The sequence below is a fragment of the Manis pentadactyla genome, chromosome 6 (genome assembly GCF_030020395.1).
Source record: "Manis pentadactyla isolate mManPen7 chromosome 6, mManPen7.hap1, whole genome shotgun sequence".
Classification (NCBI taxonomy): domain Eukaryota; kingdom Metazoa; phylum Chordata; class Mammalia; order Pholidota; family Manidae; genus Manis; species Manis pentadactyla.
In genome coordinates this window covers 149394844-149413967 of record NC_080024.1, presented here as the reverse complement: position 1 = coordinate 149413967, position 19124 = coordinate 149394844, and the positions used below count along the sequence as shown (strand labels likewise).

Below are 19124 nucleotides of genomic sequence, written 5' to 3'. Positions count from 1 at the left end.
TAAATGGATATATGCTTTTAATCTCTTGGGTAACACCTCAAAGAATGGCTAAATCATATGAAAGCATGTGTTTAACTTTTTAAAGAAATTGCCAAATTGCTTTCTAAAGTGGTTGTACCACTTGACATTCCCACCGATAATAAATGAGTTTCTCTACTACTATATCCTCAGCAATATTTTATATACTCTGTTTTTTCAACCATCCTAATTTTCAGCCTTTATAATAGCTATAACAGAGGTATCTTCCTGTGTGTTAATTTTCATTTCTTTAATGATTACTAATTCTGACATTCCTTTAGTGAGTTTATTTGAATCTTTTATCCATATTGTTATTAGGCTGTTTGTCTTATTATTGAAAAAGTGAAGATACTTCAGAAAGAACTCTATCATTTCTTCAAAATCAGTGTGTCAAATTTCTAATGTAAAAAGTTAACTGATAAAAAACTGTCAAGTTGTAAAATATCTTTACTTCAGGAAAACACTGAGAGGACTACTACGTATATCATACAAATGTCACTGGTTTGAGCCTTGCTTGGAAGGTCAGCTGGTTCTTAATTTAAAACTTAACAGTCATTAAATCATTTTAACCTGTTAATATGTTAATTATGTCTGAATTAGACAGTGTCCTATTTAATTACCCTGAGAAACCTTAGTAAAAATCAAGCACTGGTCACAACATGTTGCACCATCTTATTCCTAGAATTGAAGGTGACAATGGTCCTATTCCTTTCATTTTCCTAAATACTGGCACATAATTGTTTAGACTTTGTGTTCCATATAAATTATATATTTTCATATATGTTTCAGCAATCATCTCTTCTTTCCTCTCCACTTACTCATTGTTAACCCCAGTCTAGTATTTTTTAATACAATTTTAAATTAGCCATAATTTGGTGGGTTCAATTTAGATGTATAAAATCATAAATATAGAAATAAAGTATGATCATATTGTACCTACCATTTTGAGATTATTGGAAAATATTGGACATGATATATTTTATTCCATTAACCATTATCAGTTGCAGTCTGAAAGTGGCTTTCATCAGATAAACATCTGATAAATATCTTTAGCTGAGTTAAAATCAGATACAATTTCTGGCAGTATTTTCGCAGAAGTATGTGGTAATGACAAAAGATTCCTACCTAAATGAACACAACAGAGACACAGGTCAGTGGGAAGATTTACAATTGGAAAGGAAGTTTTAGGTTGCCTGAGGAATATTTTATAATAAACTATTGGTAAAATATATGAAATAAGTTCAAGTGAGTATAATGTTTTCCTCTACACTATATTGAAAATTATCATGTTGAAGCATGTTATATAAGATACACGATTATTCAAATGTTTTCTTTAGAATGTACACATTTTGCCCCTACATGTACTAAAGGAGGTAAGAATGGGACTATTTTCATCATATTTCCTTATTATTAGACACAAAAAGAGAAAGACTAATTGATCAAAATTGGAAATGACTTTTATTTCGAAATCTATCTTAGGAAGACACCCCAACGCAGAAAAGGTAAACACTTGTTTTTTATCTTTACAATGTAACTGAAACTGTTAGTACACCAGAGCAACAACGTAGGGCCGAGAGCCTCCCTCTACAGGGGTGCCTTCTGCAGGGGAAAGCGCTTTGCACCTGCAGACAAAAGCAGTATTTTTTCTTTAAAATGTCATAACGTGAAATGATAATAGTGATGTTTAAATGAGTGAACAACAGCAATATTTCAATAGCATTTGACATATTGAGTTCTCACTCGATACATTGTACTCCCTGTCCAATTTTTGCAATATTGAATACATTAGCCATGAGGAAAGGACTTCTGAATTACTGACAGTGTGTATTAAAACGGAACTTTAGGCATCATTGCATGGCATCTAAAATTTTATTATTTTCTTTCTTTCCACAGAACAGTTCACATGGAAGGTTAGTCCTTAGTTTAAAAGTCTATGGTGTGATATTTCAGTATGGTTGTGTCTTACTAAAAACCCCGATCATAATGTTTTAAAATTCTGTGTCATATCTGTCCCTACATGTAAAGCTTGGGTTCAAATCTTTAACTTTTGCATAATCCCTGGATATTATGCATACATCATGTCAACTATAACTTACCTAGATTTATCAAAACAGGGCTCCGGCTGATTTTTCAATGCTAAATAATTCACTTTTTAACTGTTTTTATGATAATATTACTTTTGCTTATATTTTCAATGTAGCTGGGAACAGATCGACATAACAAGAATATATATATATATATTTTGTTTGTTTAAGAAAATTTTTACTTATGTGTTACTATTTCAGCAGAGTTATTGCAACAGGTTTAAAAGGCAGACACGCTATTATAGGCTATAAAGTAACAAAGGAGTTTTATACAATTAAAATATTACAGACTTATGGGATTTACTGAATAACTAACAGATCCATAAAAGAAACTAAATCTGAAAGATTATATCCAGTATTAGCACCTACAGTATCTCTGAAAGCAAAACTTTCGTTTCATTCTCTCCTAATATATTTCCTAACTTTCTCCCAAACACAGTGCTCTCAAAACCAATGATGAATGAAGGGCATAAGCAGCCCTGACACTGAGAACATACCAGCCAAAGAACTATAATTACTGACTTGGCCTTGAGAGTTTTAGTTGGAAATCACTTAACTTACTGTACTTGAACTGATCAAAAGATTTCTGTGCACTGAATACTGTATATGAGGAAAGTCTAGAATCATAAAGTTTGCCAGTAGGAATAGTCAAAAATTAGCAATATACAGTATTCCTATCAAATTTTTTCTTATAAGTCATATTTATATAACAAAACTATAATGAAAATATTTATTACATTTGCTTACTACACATTCAGGAACACAGCAGGGACATTTATGTTTGATGGTGTAGCATCCACTTTATTGTGCTTACTTATTTTTGTAAGGAATGAGCAACACCACATCTTCCCAATGTTCAAGATAATGCAATAACAAAATTCTCCAATGGAAAATAACTGGAAATTGCATTAAATACTGCTTTAATTAGGAATAATTGTTATAATAAAATAACATTATACATTATTTTTTCAATGAGCTGTCAGTTTGAGAAACTGCACAGCAGAAATAGACCTTTAAGATTTGAGTCATGGCAAAACTGGTAGTTCTTTGAAATCTGGGAGATGCATTAGCAAAACCACAGACACAACCTATCCTTCGCCAAAATCCTGGAGAGAAGCATTTTATTACTTTTGGGAAATAAGACTGAACACTGATTAAGATATGACTTGAAGTCTAGAGCCACCTGGGAGGCTGGCCCATGGAATGAAGAGAACCACTGGTCCTGGTGGCAGATAAGAAATAAACTTTGCATTGGGCTGACCAACTTATTATTCAAATATTTTTTTATTCAGTTATTTTATTAATAACTTTGAATAAAAAAAGTGAAATGCTTCATTGTGTCAGAATCAAAGGATTACAGAGTTCTACACAATTTGGAGACACAAAGTGGATGCTGAGCGACTAGCAGTCATTCCAGGTGTGTAATTTTAGAAAGTTAGTCCTTGGAGTAAATGGCACCGTGGCTCTGGCAGCAGATACAAAGGAATGATGCTCTGGAAAGGAGGTAGGGGACACTGTTTGACCAGCCAGTGGATAGATGAGGGTCCAGCTGGAGGTGGGATCTGTAATTACATGGTTTATCTTCCACTGCTCATGCCTCTGTCTTCATAAATGGTAATTTCAATAACTCGAAGTCTTCTCTCAATGGGATCTGTCAGGAGGAGGCCTTGGGGAGCATATATCTTCTCATTCTGCTCTTGGATGTATTTGGAGACTTTCTTCAGAACCTTCTCATAATGAGTTTCCATGCATAAGAAGATGGTGTACGCTGTTAGGCATGCCAAACAGCCTTCAAGGTATGATTGGCCCCCAAGCTTCTCTGCTTCTGCATAAAGGTTATTTAGAGTTCGAACTGTTTCTTCAAACTGCTGTCTATCAATCTGGTTCTCCAGCTCCGTGGGGAACTTGGTCTGGAACTGGCAGCGAGTGCCACTGCTGTAGTCTCGCTGAATGAAAACCTTCCCGGACACTGGCGCCTGCTGCGGCCTCATGGCGAGGACAGGACCGGCCGCGCTGCGGGTTCGGGGGACACCAACCGCGGATCAGACCCCGGCCTGGACTCAGGACTCCAGCCCGCCAGCACTCAGCCCCACCCGCCGCCCAGAGAAGCCAAGGTGTCCCCCGCCCCGCTCCCCTTGACCCATGCTGTCGCCAAGGGCCTTTGGCTACCGTCTCGGCCCAGGCCCTGCACCCCCCACAGCCCGGTTCGGCCCGCAGAATATATTTTTATCTCCACTTATTCTTCTTCCGGAATAAAATTTCCAGTTGCAAATAAAATTATTAGTCTCATGGAATTTGTATTCACAGAAGACATACTTCAAACTTGATAAAATGTACTGAGAGTTGCATGATTTAAAATTAATAATACAAAATAGCAGGACTCGGTACATTGTGCGTGCATTTAAAGAAACAAATGACATTGCTATAGTCTTCAATGTACGCCCCTCATGGTAATACAGCTGGCCATTTGCTTGTGTTGCACTCACCAAGACGCATGTATGAAATTATCTATATAAAGCTTTCCCCAAAGCATTCAAGGATGCAAGTTCAATAGCTAACATTAAATCTGAAGGAACGTATGTAAAATGTTAAAGCATTTTTAACTTATGGAAATTAGTTTACAAGATCAAATTCAGAGAAGTTTATTTTTCTCGTTTAAATTTCTGTATATTAGTGACCGTTGCTGATCTATAATAATGCCAGAGAACAACTACATGGCCTTTAGATTTGTTGGGGCTACTTGCTGTACAATACTTATTTTTGTTATATCATATTACCTGGCAAGGAGAACAAGGACCCATAATTTTGAGAAAAAGTGGTTTGAATAGGTACCTATCTGGGTGAAAATTAACCTTTGCTATAAGCCACATCTCTGAGGAAGATTACACACTTAATCATTTTTCAATGTGCTTATTTTTAAGTTGTTTTGACTATGAAGAGTTTATTTATCATTGTAGCACTATATTTCAATACAAAATCTTTACACACACACTAAAATAGTGCTTGGATGAAGAAGAAAGATACAAAGGTTAAGGAAACATGTTATTGGTGTTAGATAATTTAATAAAGCTCCCTGCTCAAATCTTACCTTAGGAAATTTTATTAAGACCAAGTAGAACCATATCCAGACGCCTATTCTCTTGAAAGTAGTTGGGGGAACTATGTCTAATAACACAAAGCAATTTCTTTATTACTTATATAGAAAAGGACTCTTTTACTTGATATTGACTTTTCTGCAAATTAGAGTCAGAATATGCCTAATATCATCTCATTAACACCTAGTTTTACCATTCTTAGATATATCTGGATTCTTACAGCATAGCAAAGAAAAATTTTAAATAAAATCTTTTAGAAAAATTGCACCCAAAGCTGCTGCTGTTACTTAATGAAGTGGCTCCTAGCAGATGTGATTGCCTTTTTCAGGATACAATTATGCATTTGTAAAACAAGACATTTATTAAAGTTGTAGATGTGGAAGTTTCTGAATCCCAATAAAAATTCTTTAATAAAGGATATAATTGGTATCTTGAAATCAGTTTTCCATAGGTTAGACATGAGTTAGCAAGTGGATAAATGCAATTTAAAAGATAAATACTGAATCATCCATATTATCTACTTCTATTTCTGTGAAAAATTAATGAATTTTCTCCTATTGGCTCAGATTTTGAAATTAGGAATTTTAACTATAGTTGATGTCAATAGCTATTAAAATTGTCTTAGTATGTCTGACATAAGAGAAAAAATAATTTCCAAAGAAGCAATATAATATTCTCGAAAGCAATGATACACCTTTGACTTGAAGCAGAAAGTATCTAAATGATACTTGATGCCAAACAAACTAAAAAACATGAATATTAACAGGGCAGCATTCCAGTTTAAAATGTTTTATAAAAGCATCATCTCTCCCATGAAGAATGGAATGCAGACCACTATGATGTCAGTCAAGAATACATATTCCTCAAATCCGAAGAACACAATACAAAACACCCGTATGAAAGAAAGGATGAAATTTTACGTGAACGGAAGTTTCTTTTCTCTGATTAATGCCATGCATTTTCTTTTCACTTTGTAAGCGGGATTTCACAAAGTGGGTGCCTAAATGTGTGTGCAGTGTAACACCCAGTTAATAACTGCTGTAGTGATAAACTAATAATTCAGTAGTTTGATCCACTTTCGTTAACAATGTTTTTTTTTTCTGACTTACTGTAGATCAGCCTATGATTTCAAACATACACATTTTAGTTTTCCCATTCCTTGGAACTTTGTCTTATATTTTTAGTCGGTTTCTTTTTACTAGGACATTGTTGGGCAAATTAATAAAAGTTTCATTGATTTAACAAATAAAGGCTTTTGCTTTCTTTATTACAAAACCTAACTCATTGCAATACGTAGTATAACAGGAATTTCTTTTATAATGCTGAAATACATTGCACTCTCTAACAAATTATGCTCTGTTTTTCAATTCTGAATGTGGCTGAACCTATAACATGTTTCACAAATTAAGTATATTTCATGTACCTTCTTATATATATATCCTTATGACTTCAAATGTGCTTATAATGTCAATACAATGAGTAGGAAATCGCATAGTATAAACACTTTCATAATCTACACGTTTTCAAATTAGCTTTACTTGAAGATAATCAAATACTCATCAAAATTACAACAAAACATACCTTTATGATGAGTACATAAATTAAGTATTCAGCCATAATCATTCAAATTAAGTGCAGTAAGAAGACTATGTGTTGACATTATCACAGAGAACAAACACGGTCCATTGACGATGGAACCAATGTAATGTTGGATCAAGATTACATAATTGTTTGTTTGTTTTTTGCCATTACTATTTTCAAATTTAATTTTTATTCCTCTATTATTTGGTTTATTGCAAAAGTTACCTTATACCTATTCCACCTAATTGATCTCATATGTTACAGTTAACACTACTTGAGGATTTTCTTTTGCTTATTTTTGCACATATTGTCCAGTCACTTTTCAGCCTTATCAATCTTTTAGAGCTATAGAAACTATTTTTTAGACACAGTATTGTATTCATTGTTTTTTATTACCAGAACCTATTTTTTTCTGTCTCCGTGCATTTCATTGATTTATTTCCTGCATATTCAGTAACTCTCCACTATAAAAATACAATAAAATTGTAAAATAGTAATACTTAAAAAAAATTCAGAACAAATGGATCCAGATTATAAGCTTTTTGCTTTTTGAAATATCATTTCACTCTTCTTACAATTCTCTCAAGAATTTTTACTACTAATTTATTCAAGTTACATTTTAGAGTGTCATATTTCATACTGAGGAAACCTCATTATGAAAATATTGTGTACACACACACACACACACACATACTTCTTGGTTATCAGTGGGGTTGGTTGATTTTTTTTTTTTTTTGAAGAACATTATGTTTACTAGGCTCTCCCCTACCCCAAATCCGCCCCACAAACCCCATTACAGTCACTGTCCATCAGAATAGCAAGATGATGTAGAATCACTGCTTGTCTTCTCTGTGTTGCAAAGCCCTCCCCTTTCCCTCACCCCCCACATTATACACGCTAATCATAATAACCCCTTTCTTCTGCCCCACCCCTATCCCTCCCTACCCTCCCATTCTCCCCAGTCTCTTTCCCTTTGGTAACTGTTAGTCTATTCTTGGGTTCTGTGATTCTGCTGCTGTTTTGTTCCTTCAGTTTTTCTTTTGTTCTTATACACAGATGAGTGAAATCATTTGGTATTTGTTTTTCTCTGCTTGGCTTATTTCACTGAGCATAATCCCCTCTAGCTCCATCCATGTTGTTGCAAATGGTAGGATTTGTTTTCTTCTTATGGCTGAATAATATTCCATTGTGTATATATACTACATCTTCTTTATTCATTCATCTACTGATGGACACTTAGGTTGCTTCCATTTCTTGACTATTGTAAATAGTGCTGCGATAAACATAGGGGTGCATCGGTCTTTTTCAAACTGGAGTGCTGCATCCTTAGGGCAAATTTATAGAAGTTGAATTCCTGGGTCAAATGGTAAGTTTATTTTGAGCATTTTGAGGAACCTCCATATTGCTTTCCACAATGGTTGAACTAATTTACATTCCCACCAGCAGTGTAGGAGGGTTCCCCTTTCTCCGCAACCTCGCCAACATTTGTTGTTGTCTGTCTTTTGGATGGTGGCCATCCTTACTGGTGTGAGGTGATATCTCATTGTCATTTTAATTTGCATTTCTCTGATAACTAGCGATGTGAAGCATCTTTTCATGTGTCTGTAGGCCATCTGAATTTCTTCTTTGGAGAACTGTCTGTTCAGCTCCTCTGCCCATTTTTTAATTGGATTATTTGCTTTTTGTTTGTTGAGGTGTGTGAGCTCTTTATATATTTGGATGTCAAGCCTTTATTGGATCTGTCATTTACGAAAATATTCTCCCATACTGTAAGGGTACCTTTGTGTTCTATTGATGGTGTCCTTTGCTGTACAGAAGCTTTTCAACTTGATATAGTCCCACTTGTTCATTTTTGCTTTTGTTTTCCTTGCCTGGGGAGATACGTTCATGAAGAAGTTGCTAATGTTCACATCCAAGAGATTTTTGCCCATATTTTTTTCTAAGAGTTTTATGGTCTCATGACTTACATTCAGGTCTTTGATCCATTTTGAATTTACTTTTGTGTATGGGGTTAGACAGTGATCCAGTTTCATTCTCTTATATGTAGCTGTCCCGTTCGGCCAGCACCATCTGTTGAAGAGACTTTCATTTCGCCATTGTATGTCCATGGCTCGTATATTAACTGACCATATATGTTTGGGTTAATGTCTGGAGTCTCTAATCTGTTCCACTGGTCTGTGGCTCTGTTCTTGTGCCAGTACCAAATTGTCTTGATTACTATGGCTTTGTAGTAGACCTTGAAGTAGGGGACTGAGATCCCTGCCACTTTATTCTTCTTTCTCAGGATTGCTTTGGCTATTCGGGGACTTTGGTGTTTCCATATGAATTTTTGAACTATTTGTTTCAGTTCATTGAAGAATGTTGTTGGTAATTTGATAGGGATTGCATCAAATCTGTATATTGCTTTGGGCAGGATGGCCATTTTGACGATATTAATTCTTCCTAGCCAAGAGCATGGTATGAGTTTCCATTTGTTAGTGTCCTCTTTCACTTCTCTTAAGAGTGTCTTACAGTTTTCAGGGTATAGGTCTTTCACTTCTTTGGTTAGGTTTATTCCTAGGTATTTTATTCTTTTTGATGCAATTGTGAATGGTATTGTTTTCCTGATTTCTCTTTCTATTGGCTCATTGTTAGTGTATAGAAAAGCCACAGATTTCTGTGTGTTAATTTTGTATCCTGCAACTTTGCTGTATTCTGATATCAGTTCTAGTAGTTTTGCAGTGCAGTCTTTAGGGTTTATGTACAATATCATGTCATCTGCAAATAGTGACAGTTTAACTTCTTCTTTACCAATCTGGATTCCTTGTATTTCTTTGTTTTGTCTGATTGCCATGGCTAGGACCTCCAGTACTATGTTAAATAACAGTGGGGAGAGTGGGCATCCCTGTCTTGTTCCCAATCTCAGAGGAAAAGCTTTCAGCTTCTCGCTGTTCAGTATGATGTTGGCTGTGGGTTTATCATATATGGCCTTTATTATGTTGAGGTACTTGCCCTCTATATCCATTTTGCTGAGAGTTTTTATCATGAATGGATGTTGAATTTTGTCAAATGCTTTTTCAGCATCTATGAGAGATGATCATGTGGTTTTTGTCTTTCCTTTTGTTGATGTGGTGGATGATGTTGATGGATTTTCGAATGTTGTACCATACTTGCATCCCTGGGATGAATCCCACTTGGTCGTGGTGTATGATCCTTTTGATATATTTTTGAATTCGGTTTGCAAATATTTTATTGAGTATTTTTGCATGTATGTTCATCAGGGATATTGGTCTGTAGTTTTCTTTTTTGGTGGGGTCTTTGCCTGGTTTTGGTATTAGGGTGATGTTGGCTTCATAGAATGAGTTTGGGAGTATTCCCTCCTCTTCTATTTTTTGGAAAACTTTAAGGAGAATGGGTATTATATCTTCTCTGTATGTCTGATAAAATTCCGAGGTAAATCCATCTGGCCCAGGGGTTTTTTTCTTGGGTAGTTTTTTGATTACCACTTCAATTTCTTTGCTGGTAATTGGTTTGTATACATTTTGTGTTTCTTCTTTGGTCAGTCTTGGAAGCTTGTATTTTTCTAGGAAGTTGCCATTTCTTCTAGGTTTTCCAGCTTCTTAGCATATAGGTTTTCATAGTAGTCTCTAATAATTCTTTGTATTTCTGTTGGGTCCATCGTGATGTTTCCTTTCTCATTTCTGTTTCTTTTGATGTGTGTTGATTCTCTTTTTCTCTTACTAAGTCTGGCTAGAGGCTTATCTATTTCCTTTATTTTCTCAAAGAACCACCTCATGGTTTCATTGATTTTTTTCTATTGTTTTATTCTTCTCAATTTTGTTTATTTCTTCTCTGATCTTTACTGTGTCCCTCCTTCTCCTGAGTTTAGGCCTCATTTGTTCTTTTTTTCCAATTTTAATAACTGTGATGTTAGACTATTCATTTGAGTTTGTTCTTCCTTCTTTATATATGCCTGGATTGCTATATACTTTCCTCTTAATACTGCTTTCGCTTTGTCCCACAGAAGTTGGGGCTTTGTGTTGTTGTTGTCATTTATTTCCATATATTGCTGGATCTCCATTTTAATTTGGTCATTGATCCGTTGACTATTTAGAAGCATGTTGTTAAGCCTCCATGTGTTTGTGAGTCTTTTTGCTTTCTTTGTACAATTTATTTCTAGTTTTATGCCTTTGTGGTCTGAAAAGTTGGTTGGTAGGATTTCAATCTTTTGGAATTTACTGAGGCTCTTTTTGTGGCCTAGTATGTGGTCTATTCTGGAGAATGTTCCATGTGCACTTGAGAAGAATGTGTATCCTGTTGCTTTTGGGTGTAGAGTTCTGTTGATGTCTGTTAGGTCCATCTGATGTAGTGTGTTGTTCAGTGCCTCTGTGTCCTTACTTATTTTCTGTCTGGTGGATCTGTCCTTTGGAGTGAATGCTGTGTTGAAGTCTCCTAAAATGAATGCATTGCAGTCTATTTCCTCCTTTAGTTCTGTTAGTATTTGTTTCACATATGTTGGTGCTCCTGTATTGGGTGCATATATATTTATAATGGTTATATCCTCTTGTTGGACTGACCCCCTTATCATTATGTAATGTCCTTCTTTATCTCTTGTTACTTTCTTTGTTTTGAAGTCCATTTTGTCTGATACTAGTACTGCAACACCTGCTTTTTTCTCCCTGTTGTTTGCATGAAATATCTTTTTCCATCCCTTGACTTTTAGTCTGTGCATGTCTTTGGGTTTGAGGTGAGTGTCTTGGAAGCAGCATATAGATGGGTATTGTTTTTTTTATCCATTCAGTGACTCTATGTCTTTTGATTGGTGCATTCAGTACATTTACATTTAGGATGATTATCGATAGGTATGTACTTATTGCCATTACAGGCTTTAGATTCGTGGTTACCAAAGGTTCCAGGTTACTTTCCTTACTATCTAAGTGTCCAACTTAACTCACTTAGTATGCTGTTACAAACACAATCTAAAGGTTCTTTTCTATTTCTCCTCCTTTTGATTCCTCCTTCATTCTTTATATATTAGGTATCAGATTCTATACTTTTCCTCTATCCCTTGATTGGCTTTGGGGATATTCAATTTAATTTTGCATTTGCCTCGCAATCAGCTGCTCCACCCTCCCTACTATGATTTTACTACCTCTGGTGACAGCTAACCACCCCTAGGAACACTTCCATCTATAGCAGTCCCTCCAAAATAGACTGCAGAGACGGTTTGTCGGTGAACTCTCCCAGCTTTTGCTTATCTGGAAATTGTTTAATCCCTCCTTCAAATTTAAATGATAATCTTGCCAGATAAAGTAATCTTGGTTCCAGGCCCTTCTGCTTCATGGCATTAAATACATTATGCCACTCCCTTATGGCCTGTAAGGTTTCTGCTGAGAAGTCTGATGTTAGTCTGATGGGCTTTCCTTTGTATGTGATCTTATTTCTGCCTCTGGCTGCTTTTAACAGTCTGTTGTTATCCTGGATCTTTCCCATTTTAATTACTATGTGTCTTGGTGTTGTCTTCCTTGGGTCCCTAGTGTTGGGGGATCTGTGGATCTCCATGGACTGAGAGACTATCTCCTTCCCCAGTTTGGGAAGTTTTCAGCAACTACCTCCCCAAAGACACTTTCTATCCCTTTCTCTCTCTCTTCTTCTTCTGGTATTCCTCTAATGCGAATATTGTTCCACTTGGATTGGTCACACAGTTCTCTCAATATTCTTTCATTTTTAGAGATCATTTTTCTCTCTGTGCCTCAGCTTCTTTGTATTCCTCTCCTCTAGTTTCTACTTCATTTATTGTCTCCTGCGCCATATCCAACCTGCTTTTAATACCCTCCATCGTGTTCTTTAACGATTGGATCTCTGACCTGAATTCATTCTTGAGTTCTTGGATGTCTTTCCGTACCTCCATTAGGATGTTGATTATTTTTATTTTGAACTCCCTTTCAGGAAGAGTCACGAGGTCCATGTCATTTAAATCTTTCTCAGGAGTTGTATTAACAATTTTACTCTGGACAAGGTTCTTTTGGCGTTTCCTGTTTGTATATGGCGCCCTCTAGTGTCCAGAAGCTCTGTTCTGGAGCTGCTGAGCCCCTGAAGCAATGTCGGGGGTCCCAGGGGAGCAGTACTGGTGCCTGGGGGTAGGAAAGAACTGTTCCCCACCTCCCAGCTCCTGTGCCTGTCTCCACTGCCTGAGCCAGTGGGCTGATCACACAGGTATAAGTTTTTGTCCCAGAGCAGGCAGATATGGATCCCTGCTTTCCACAAGCAGCCGGGATCCCAGTCTCCCCAGGAACTCTGCCTGTATTAACTTTCCAACCTGGTAGTCATGCGAGTCTCAGGAAAGCACCATGAAATGTAGGTTTGTGCTCCCAGAGCAGATCTCTGGAGCCAGGTATTCAGCAGTCCCAGGCCTCCACTCCCTCCCTGTTCCATTTGTCTTCCTCCCACCAGTGTGCTGGGGTAGCGGAGGGGCTCGGGTCCCGCAGAGCCACAGCTCCGGTACGTTACCCCGTTCGCTGAGGTCTGCTCTTTACTCCAGATGTGTGCAGTCTGACCCGTCCTCTTTCCTGTTGCTCTCTTAGGATTAGTTGTGCCAATTCAATTTTCTAATTGTATCCAGTTTTAGGAGGAAGCCTCTTTCTCTCCTCTCACGCCGCCATCTTTAATTCGGGGTTGGTTGATTTTAACTAAGCAAAGTACAATCTACTATTTCTGTATGATTTATAGGGAATAAGGAGGTATTCTTTAATAACAATTATCCTATTATATTTGATAGTTTTATATTGCTTTTATTAATGTTAACATAATCATATAACAAATCAATATATGTAATGGTTGTTAAGCATGGTGGCTTCTTTTTCTAGAAAGTCTAGAAACATGGTAAAGTAGATAAATGATTATATTTTTGCACTTAGTATTTTGACTGTTATGCCCTTAAAAATTAGCATCAACTATGATTCATCCTAAAATGTAAATGATAGCATTTTGGGGATCCTTTGAAATTTTAAGACCTAATGCAAAAGTCATCCTATCTATAAAGTATCTGAAGGTATTCCCACTGAGCAGAATAATTCTGAACATCTGAAAGGATGTAGCCTACTTTACTTTAAATATGGTTTACGTCATTTGTGTCATAGCTGATTGTACATTGTTATAAGCTTTAATTCAGATAGCATCTCCTCCAGGAGGCCTGCACAGATTTGGCTGAATGCCAGCCCTCTCTGTTTCTTTAGACGCGAGTGCCAAATGCTCATAAAAACACACTTCATCAAATGGAAAATATCTGTTAATGAGTGTACGTACCTCTCTAATAGATGTATGCATTTGGGGGATATTTTATTCAGCTACCTATTCCCCATACATAACAAGGAGTTTGGCACAAGGCAGACAATAAATAAATGTTTGCTCATTGAAATGATCCTTGAATTATATTCTATCTAGTTTCTGACTTCCAGGACTGCATTAGGTTAAGAAGATATCATAAAATGTCTTAATTTGCCTTATGTGTCAAGTCATAATAGAACTATACACAAACTAACAGGGTATTATACAAATTGTTTATTTTTTACACTAGACTATCAATTACTTAGTGATAGAGATTGTTTCTTCTTTTAAAGTGCCTGACACATATTGTTACCAAATAAATGTTTCTGAAATGAAATTAAGTATGTATTAATGAGATGACTCAACTATGTCTCCCATAATGGACTATAGGCACTTTCATAGCAATCCTGTTCATCTTTGCGTTGTCCATGCAAAACATAAGAACAACAATTATATGCTGAAACAGTAAATTAATTCTGTGTTTGTATGTTCCCATAAATGTGAAACAAGATCCAAAAGTCAGAATTTGGGTGTAGATAGCAAGAAATTAAAGTTTAAGGGAATTCAGTGTCTGGGCTAGGAGTCATACGGATTTCTACTTAAGAGATAAAAATTGAGGCAAAAGAAGGAATCCGAAATAAAAAAAAGAAAGAAAAGAAAATTTTATGTCCTGTATACCTTTGACTTCTTAAATAGCATTATTTATAATGCACACATAATTTATAGTTTATGCATTATTTACCTCATAAAAGGAAAATATCTTTAATATCCTTAAGCTTATATGTCTTGCTTGATATTTTTTTACAAAATAAAAGCTTAAATCCCTTTGTTCTGAGGACAAACAGAGTGGGAGTCAAAGCAGTTTAGGCATTTAGCAACACTAAGCCAACCACAACAAGGATCAACGTGCCTCATTCTGTGTAAGAACCTGTCTATTTGAATATGTTGCTTAAAGTGAATATTTTCTACAATTAATAGTGGGAGGGTTTTGTAAAATGTCAAGCATAAATTTGATGTTGTTTTTCCTTGCTAGGTCCAAAAGAAGTCTGACTGCACCCACAGCAATAACCTATTGTGTTTCCCAATCTCATAAAACAGTAACATGAAATGAGACATTGATACCTGTATAATGATAGATGGAAGACAATTCATGGTGAATGTACTTGAAAATTTTGGGGAATCGGGACTGTCTTTTTTAAGTGACCCCATGTCTGGCAGCAAATCCATAAAACTGACATTTTTGTGACAGAGTTGTGGCTTCTTGACCTTTAAATTCCAGCATTAGTACAGTGGATCAATAAATCTTAGTAATGTCTTCAATTAAAATCATTATGTCCTTATTATGCTTATAAAAGAGCTACCACAAACAGTTTGCTATAAAAGCGGTTTGAGTGAATGGAAGCATTTTGCTCTATGCATAATGTGGTCATTTGTGCCAGAAGTTATTGGAAGTCAGGTTAATGACTTAAACCAAGTTAGAAAACAAATACCCCATATAAAGATGCAAACTTGATGGTCCAGAGTATTTCCAACTGCCAACATATATGGTAAAATTTTATTTAATTTTTCACAGAGTTAACAGTAAGTAAATATCATACCAATAATGCATGTATTTATGAAATAATCAAATCATACTTTTTAATATTTCTCTAAGGTGATTCCATTCATTCAACAAATATATAATTGATTCAAACTATTTGACCTGCAAGTTTAGCTTGGTGGGAATAAAGAATAAACAAGTCTCACCACCTTAAGAAACACATGGAATCCTAAACTAACTATTTTAGAAACTATTTATACAATGATATATTTCATAAGATATTGTTAAATAACTGTAGATTCACAGAGGAAGAAAGGATTTTGCCAAATTTTAGTGGTCTATGAAGGCTTCACAGAGGAAATAACTCAAATAAGATACTTAGAAACATATTTAAACTAGTTTCAAGGAACTCGGGATGGAGTACAGAGAAGATATTCATATCTGAATATATTTCTTGGAAACTGCAAGTAGTTTTGAGGGTTGTGAAAAGTGGCAAAGCATTAGGCTGAAGAGACAGACTGGATGTATGTGGATGTGATATTGGTCTGCTGGGTAATATTTAAAAATATGCATAGATTTTATAGAAAACTGTCTGTAGCTTCAAGAATATGGACTTTGACATCAGACAGACTAGAAACTTTGCCTATAATTAAAAGAAGCATGACCTAGTGGTTCAAATTCATGCTCTTCAGCTAAACTTCCTGGGTTCAAATCGAGGCTCTACCATTTCTCAGAAGTGTGAGAGCTTGAGTTGGGAACACCTGTACCTGCTAGGCATACATTTCTCCTTCCCCATATACCAAACAGAGATAGTAGTAAGAGCATTGTGGGTGACTATGCTATTGTTCCCTATGATTCTTTCCCTTTTCTGTGTGAGAAGAAAAGGATCCTTGCCCACAGACAGGGATCCTTCAGGGTCACTGGGAGGTGAACAAATGTCATGTGTATCACATCCAAGGAGAAACTTTAGGAGACTTGGCTTATTCCCAGCTGCCCTGTTTCCCTACTGCCCTGAGAGTAGCTCTTCTTCCTTCTAAAATATGCAAAACAGAATTATAGCCTGGACAAAGCCACTGCAATTACACAACTGACAGGTAACCTGAGGGGAAAAGATTGACCCCAGAGTCCAGGAAAACTGAAACTTTTTGGTTAAGAAGGTGCTCATAATGATATTAGAATCAATAACCTTACATTTCATCAGTTTTCATTGATTATAACTGCTGCTCTTAGGTGAGTTGGCATTTAGGCTTACTGGTCATTTTGTTTTCACTCTGGCTATTATTGCATTAATCATATCTGATAAAACTCATATTTCAGTAATTCTTTTTTTTTGGCTCAACTTCCTGTTTCTGCCTTTAGAATTACTAGAAAGACTTTTTGTATTCCTCCTAATATTTTGGCAAGAAAAGTAGACATTTTGGAAAGTGTCTGAGAAAAACTATTTATATGCAATAATAGATCTCAAACAAAACCAGTGCTGTACATTGACAAGTACAAACTTAATGAGTGGGTAAAACTATACATTATTTGGAAGTTTGAGAATTCTTGTAAGTCACATAAAATGAATTAAAATGTTATATAAACTATCTCAGAAAGTCAAGTATAATCACCTGAAAAAACAGGCAAGAATATAATTATAACTATTTTAATCATATTATAATATGCACATAAGAAACCACAGAGCATTTTAGTTGAAACATGTACAGAGATAAGATTTGCATATTAAACTGTGTTATTATGCTTATGCAAATAAAATGACATTAAAACTTCTTCAGTATAAGGAACCTGAAGTTGCTTTGCTTTTTAAATATATACTTAAATAATGAAATTCACTTCACCTATTTTGATTCCTCTTCAAATTCTTTGATGTTCAGAATACAGTTCACTTTCTTTACGAAAATCAAATTAACTTCCTATCATGTGCTGATTGAGATGCTTACTTGTTCATAAGCAGCATGCAAATTCAAACTTCAGAAATATGATTCAGGAGAAACATGACCCAATGGTTTATTTATACACAATGAAGTAGATTCTTAAAATACACTTGTTTTATCTTGCCAATATGGTTCCTCATCAGTAAAGCCTAGTACCACAATTGCAAACTCAGTGGTCAGATTATGTTTGTACAATCAGTGTTGGATTATAATGTTATTGAGGTTTTCCCAGAATTCTCTGACACAACCTAAAAATTGCAAAGCTGATAGAAGCATTCAGAAGACTCGATTTTCCAATACATGGGAGATACAGTAGCAAGAAACTTTTATTGAAATAAGCTTAAGTAAACTGACTTGATTTAGTGCAAAATAATAATTCATCCAACTCAATGCCTTTAGTCAATATATATCTTTCTTGAGGTCATGCAATGTATTTAAGAAAAGACATTTAAAAGTTATCTCTAATAATATAAAAAATAAGGGAACGCTTAAAGTTATATTCCTTAACTGAAAAGAATAGTATCAGTTTATTATAGCTCTTCTTTTTTAATTTTAAAGGCATTTTATAGTATCAAGATATAATATACCATTATATATAACACTGAAAGTGATAAACTACCATACATGCTATTGGTTTTTCCAAATAATACTAAGAGCTCTGAGTTGTTTAAGAAATCAGTTTTGTCCTCATGAGTTATTAAGTCAATTATTGGAAATACTATATAGTAGGAAATGTATTTTGTAATACAGTGAACCTTTGCCTCTTTACGTCTTTAAGATTATTATGAATGTTATGTCACAAACTTTCTATAGGTGTGATTACCTGAGCCTATTATTAATAGACAAATATAAATTACCTAAATATGAATTATAGATAATAATGGTGGCTTTTATTTCTCAGTAACTGAAAATAAAATTCTTAATTTTCAGAAATTAGTATCAAGTTATCTTGATGGAAGAGATCACCCACCTATTAACATCTGGATAATGTCCAAAACAGCTCCACGAACTGATTGGCCAGCAATGACTTCCCAAAGCAATCTGATTGAACTGAAGAGAGAAGAATTAAAATGAATGAAGAAAGAGTTGAAATATCTGTATTTAATCTCCAGTTTCATCAGAAATCGATTAACTAGATGACTTTGGGTCCAAAGGAATTAATTATACTCAGTCTCCAGTATAATTAACAACACTATGGCCATCTCCCAAAATATTCATTAAACAGTCAGGAACAATATGAAATTCAAATTCAAATTGAAAAAGAGATTAAATAGCAGTAGTCATCTCTAAAAAGAATCATACTACATCTGAGATGAAATCATCTGAGCAATACAAAATATGGAAATACATTTTGTGTTACATTTAATTATCATTAATTCCAGCACTGCAAGCTGGCAGCTATTTTAGGCTCATTACAAGGACTAAAATGGGCTAGAATGTTAATATGAATCTATCCTCATTGGAATAATGGGAATATGCTTCAAAGTTAAAGAAACTTGAGAAATAAAGTTCAGTTTCAGTTAATTCCTTACATTTTCAATTAGAAATATGCATTACACATACATTG

The 19124-nt window shown here is 35.2% G+C and overlaps 1 protein-coding gene and 1 long non-coding RNA gene across 2 annotated transcripts in view; both read right to left on the bottom strand.

The window, feature by feature from the left end:
• LOC130684159 (uncharacterized) overlaps positions 1–18612 on the bottom strand; it is a 94414-nt gene extending 75802 nt beyond the window's left edge. The window contains exon 1 of the long non-coding RNA XR_008998381.1: positions 18528–18612. This is a non-coding gene — a long non-coding RNA (uncharacterized LOC130684159). The remainder of the gene's footprint in view (positions 1–18527) is intronic.
• LOC118907818 (golgin subfamily A member 7-like) lies at positions 2259–4186 on the bottom strand. Its single transcript, XM_036876794.2, has one exon. The coding sequence runs from the start codon at positions 4091–4093 to the stop codon at positions 3680–3682; it is 414 nt and encodes a 137-aa protein (XP_036732689.2). The 5' UTR covers positions 4094–4186; the 3' UTR covers positions 2259–3679.
• Positions 18613–19124: the final 512 nt, after the last annotated feature.

Coding starts and splice junctions, on each gene's coding strand:
- LOC118907818 (XM_036876794.2), bottom strand. CDS start 4,093: ATGAGGCCGCAGCAGGCGCCAGTGTCCGGGAAGGTTTTCATTCAGCGA.